Source organism: Tenebrio molitor, chromosome 2 (genome assembly GCF_963966145.1).
Source record: "Tenebrio molitor chromosome 2, icTenMoli1.1, whole genome shotgun sequence".
Classification (NCBI taxonomy): domain Eukaryota; kingdom Metazoa; phylum Arthropoda; class Insecta; order Coleoptera; family Tenebrionidae; genus Tenebrio; species Tenebrio molitor.
Genome location: NC_091047.1, coordinates 30751190 through 30755012, shown reverse-complemented (window position 1 = coordinate 30755012; position 3823 = coordinate 30751190). Strand labels below are relative to the sequence as shown.

Sequence of the window (3823 nt, the reverse complement as noted above, 5' to 3'; positions counted from 1 at the left end):
AGGCGGCCCCTTTCCCTTCAGGACGATGGTCAATCTCTGCCTCGACTATTAACGAAGACCACTCGTTGGCGAAGGGTAACCCAATTGCGGGCCTCCTGGCAGCGAATTATTCTTCATTTCTTTACTGCTCGCCGGTGAACGACGTATACTGACCACGCGAGCCCTGGTGGTCGGACCCGGCAGCGGGTCGCTACCCTTTTCGAGCCTGGCATCTGACGCCACCGCGGCCCTAGCCCTCCTGACACGAGGAACAGCACCCGTACACCTACTTCGATCGTTGATATCTTCTCGGGAGATTTTCCGCGCGCTTGTTGACTGAGTCGCGGCGGTTGTTTTGCGGATTTTATTGTTCAGAACATTGGCCATATCAGACAAAAAGCTCGCGGCCAACTCCTTTCGCGCATTCTCTAAGTACCTCTTGCACTCGAGTTTGTCCCATCGGTGGCGGATCTGGTGCTTGGTAAGCCCCGTAGCCGCCACCATTTCATTGTAGAATTTGCCGTTAGTATTACTGACCTCACTTTGGGCGATTTTCGTCAATAACGAGCTTTCGGCTTCGGGGAGTCGGGCCTTCAGATCTTGTTTATACAGGTCCGGGTGGACCCTCCTCTCATGCTGCCTCACGTCAGCAAAGGACGGATAGCTAGCCTCGCAGAACTGACACTTTGAAGTGTCTCGTTTGCCACAGTCTTTCTAATGTATAGCCCTAGCCCAGGCTTGGTTATCAGATCCGGTTGGAATCCTCCTTCATTGCGTTTAAACTAGATTAAGTGATCCAGCGCTCGGGGGTGAGACCCAGTATCATCATCATATCACCCTGTATTTTCGGGGCAAGTGAGTGATGACAAGGAGATAAGATGGGACTGGGATTTGTCAATGGATCCTTCTTGTATTTTTTATCCGACGAACCTAAAACAAAAATTATAAACAATAAACTCGAGTCCATTCCTGAGGGGAACGGACAGATGTACAAACCGAATGGTTTTTGGCGATGATCTTCGGAGATCTTATGGGCGCCCAGGACCCATCCGAGACGCCGAAGACGTACCAAACCTTACCCAGTTCGTCCAAGAACCGCCCAATGCGCGGACACGGATGACCAGACACCCCGCCAGGAGTCTCTTACAGACTCCTTAAAGGCCCTCCTATCCATCGACTGATAAACCTGACGGGTCCAAAATTCTCAAAGGCTCTGCGTTCCATCCGCGACCCGATCTGCGACATCCGCTAGACACTCCCGACACCACCGGACGTTCGCCTCGGCCGTGTCGGTCCTCGCACACTCGCCAACGCTGTCGATGGAGGAATGAGCCAAGCGCTCAAACCTCTTGAGCTGCAACACCGGAATAAAGCGGTACAGCTGCGCCGCGTACGTCGTGGGGTAGGCGCAGCCGTGTCCAGATGGCATCCCGAACACGAATGTCCAGACGACGCCCGGGTTGAATCTTCCAAATGTCCAGACGTGATAAAATTTGGGCAAAATGAAGAAGCGCAGCAAGTGCATCCGCTGCTGACGCTTCAACGGCGCGCGAGTAAGCCGCCCCAAGCACTCAGCTACATCGTCCGAACCGCAACCCTTAAACTGGAATTCCAGGTACTTCCACAAGGTGGTCCCATCGACCTGGTCAAGCCAGCTACCCGACGCTCTGAACGTCGGGGTCGTCACTGACTTAATCTTTTTTTCCCTTCCAGAAGCAACAAGGGAAACGCAATTACTTTTCTCAGGATTTAGGGAACATCCGCTTCTTCGGAGTTCCATATTTCCAGATTTCCCCAAGAAGTGGTGCCGCAGAGGATCACGTCGCGTCTTCAGCAAACGCAAGCGCTGTAATGCACGATGCTCCCAACCTGAAACCAACATCTCAGTAGTAACCTCTTCTTCAAAGCCCGGTCCAAGACTAAATTGAAGAGCAGTGACGACAGTGGATCGCCCTGTCTAACGCCTCTTTTAAAGTGATTGAAATTAAATTTTTTAAATTTGTTGCACAGTCTAGGACTGGGTTTACAAAACTATGAGGGGCATGATGACCAACTCAATAGACCGGGACCAATGGCTTAACGTGACTTCCGAATCACGAGATAGAATATAGCCTTTTTTTTAAATTTCGCTCTGGGTCGGAATCGAACCCGCGACCTTCGCGCAGAGCCAGCTTAGGCAGTTGGCTAAGTCAGATGGACGACCTTGCGCAGGACCACTCAACAGGAAAAATCCCACTTAAAGGGTGATCCTTTGACCGAGAATTTACAACTTTATTTCGTTCAATCATTTACAGTTTCGTATTTACATCCTGAATACACTAACCGCAAATCAGCCACACACCTTAGCAGCTAAAATTACTGCAGTCTCAATTCGAGTATTTAGCAGTGTTTAAAAGACTGTTATGGATTTTGGTGTAACTATCGCATTCACGGAATTAGCTGCGGAAGATAATTTGTTGGTCGGTGAGAACAGACCTACGTTAGTGTGCACAGACGGAGCGTAGAAAATCTTTCTGTTACGTAATGCTGTAGCCCGAACCTTAACAGTGAAAGACTAAGACTAAGACTAAGACTAAGACTAAGACTAAGACTAAGTTAAATTCAAAACGTTGAGGAAACGATTGTTGTGGAAAACCAATACGAGGATAAACGTCATCTTCTCTAAAGCACAAAAATTTCAAGAATTTACGCAATATTGATTCCACCGATAAAATGTGGCTGTTGTAGCTTGGAAACCAGACGACAGATGCGTACTCGATCCCTGCGGTACGCCTGATAAAGCCCTATAAGACTCTGATTTTGATCCATTTATGTAAACGTATTGTCTTCTGCTACTCAAATAAGATCTGAAAAACGAGATTAGGTGTGAGGAAAGACCAAAGCTATCCAATCTACACAGCCTTTATTAAAATCTAGATAAACAACATCGACTTGAGATCTATTATCAACACAGTCAGCAATAAAGTGCTTAACCACCATTAAGTTAGTCACAGTAGACCTTTTTTGCATAAAGCTGTGCTGGTGTACAGATAAAACCTGCTTTACTTGAAAGTACAGTGAACGAAAAAGGCTAATCTGTCTGAAATTTTCAATGTCATGGATATCCCCCTTTTTGAATATCGGTACAACTTTAGAGATTTTCCAAGCAACAGAAAAAATACCAAATTAAAAAGACAGGTTAAACAAAAAGCATAACTCAGATCTGGGCCACTGACATTTTCTAAGTGCGCCCAAAATAGCTTCTTCGTGTAAACCATATAATGAGGCAATCCAGAGTTGTTTTTCATCTGTTGGAGATAACTCCAAAATTTAGTTGCTTTAAATCTAATGCATCCCTCCATATCTCGATTGAATTTTAGGTACGAATCATTTATCAGTTTCTTTAGTTTACGAATTTACGACGCAATCATAATCAACTCATCATAATCTTTTTTATCCCTGCTTTTGAGATATCTTTTTCTAGCCACACCCTTGAGTTTTATAGTATTTTTTATTTCAGGTGTATACCAAGACGGAAAGCGATGTCGGGAACGTTTGAATTTAGGCACATATTTATCTAATAATAACTCATAGATTTTAGAATAAAACATATTGCAGGCTTTGTTTACATCGCTTTTTAGTTCAATCGTTGACCAATCAATCAACCTTAGATCCGAGTAGAGAGCTTCAAGATTAGAACGCCGGAAGTTATAAGATTCAATAAGCAGTAAATTAGATGAATTGCGTGTTTTTTTAGTGATTACATCAAGAGAAATAACAACTGACAGATGAAAACTATCCTCAATCACTAGAGGTTCATCAGCACGTGAGATGTTACATTCCCCAGTAGAAAATACCAGATCAA

General features: G+C 45.2%; 1 protein-coding gene across 1 annotated transcript; it reads right to left on the bottom strand.

Moving 5' to 3' along the window:
- Positions 1-1183: 1183 nt before the first annotated feature.
- Positions 1184-1861, bottom strand: LOC138123309 (uncharacterized). The gene has a single exon (XM_069037950.1). The coding sequence runs from the start codon at positions 1859-1861 to the stop codon at positions 1184-1186; it is 678 nt and encodes a 225-aa protein (XP_068894051.1).
- Between the last annotated feature and the right edge of the window lie 1962 nt (positions 1862-3823).

Bases quoted from the DNA above. Each gene is read 5' to 3' on its own strand.
- LOC138123309 (XM_069037950.1), bottom strand. From the start codon at position 1,861: ATGTTGGTTTCAGGTTGGGAGCATCGTGCATTACAGCGCTTGCGTTTG.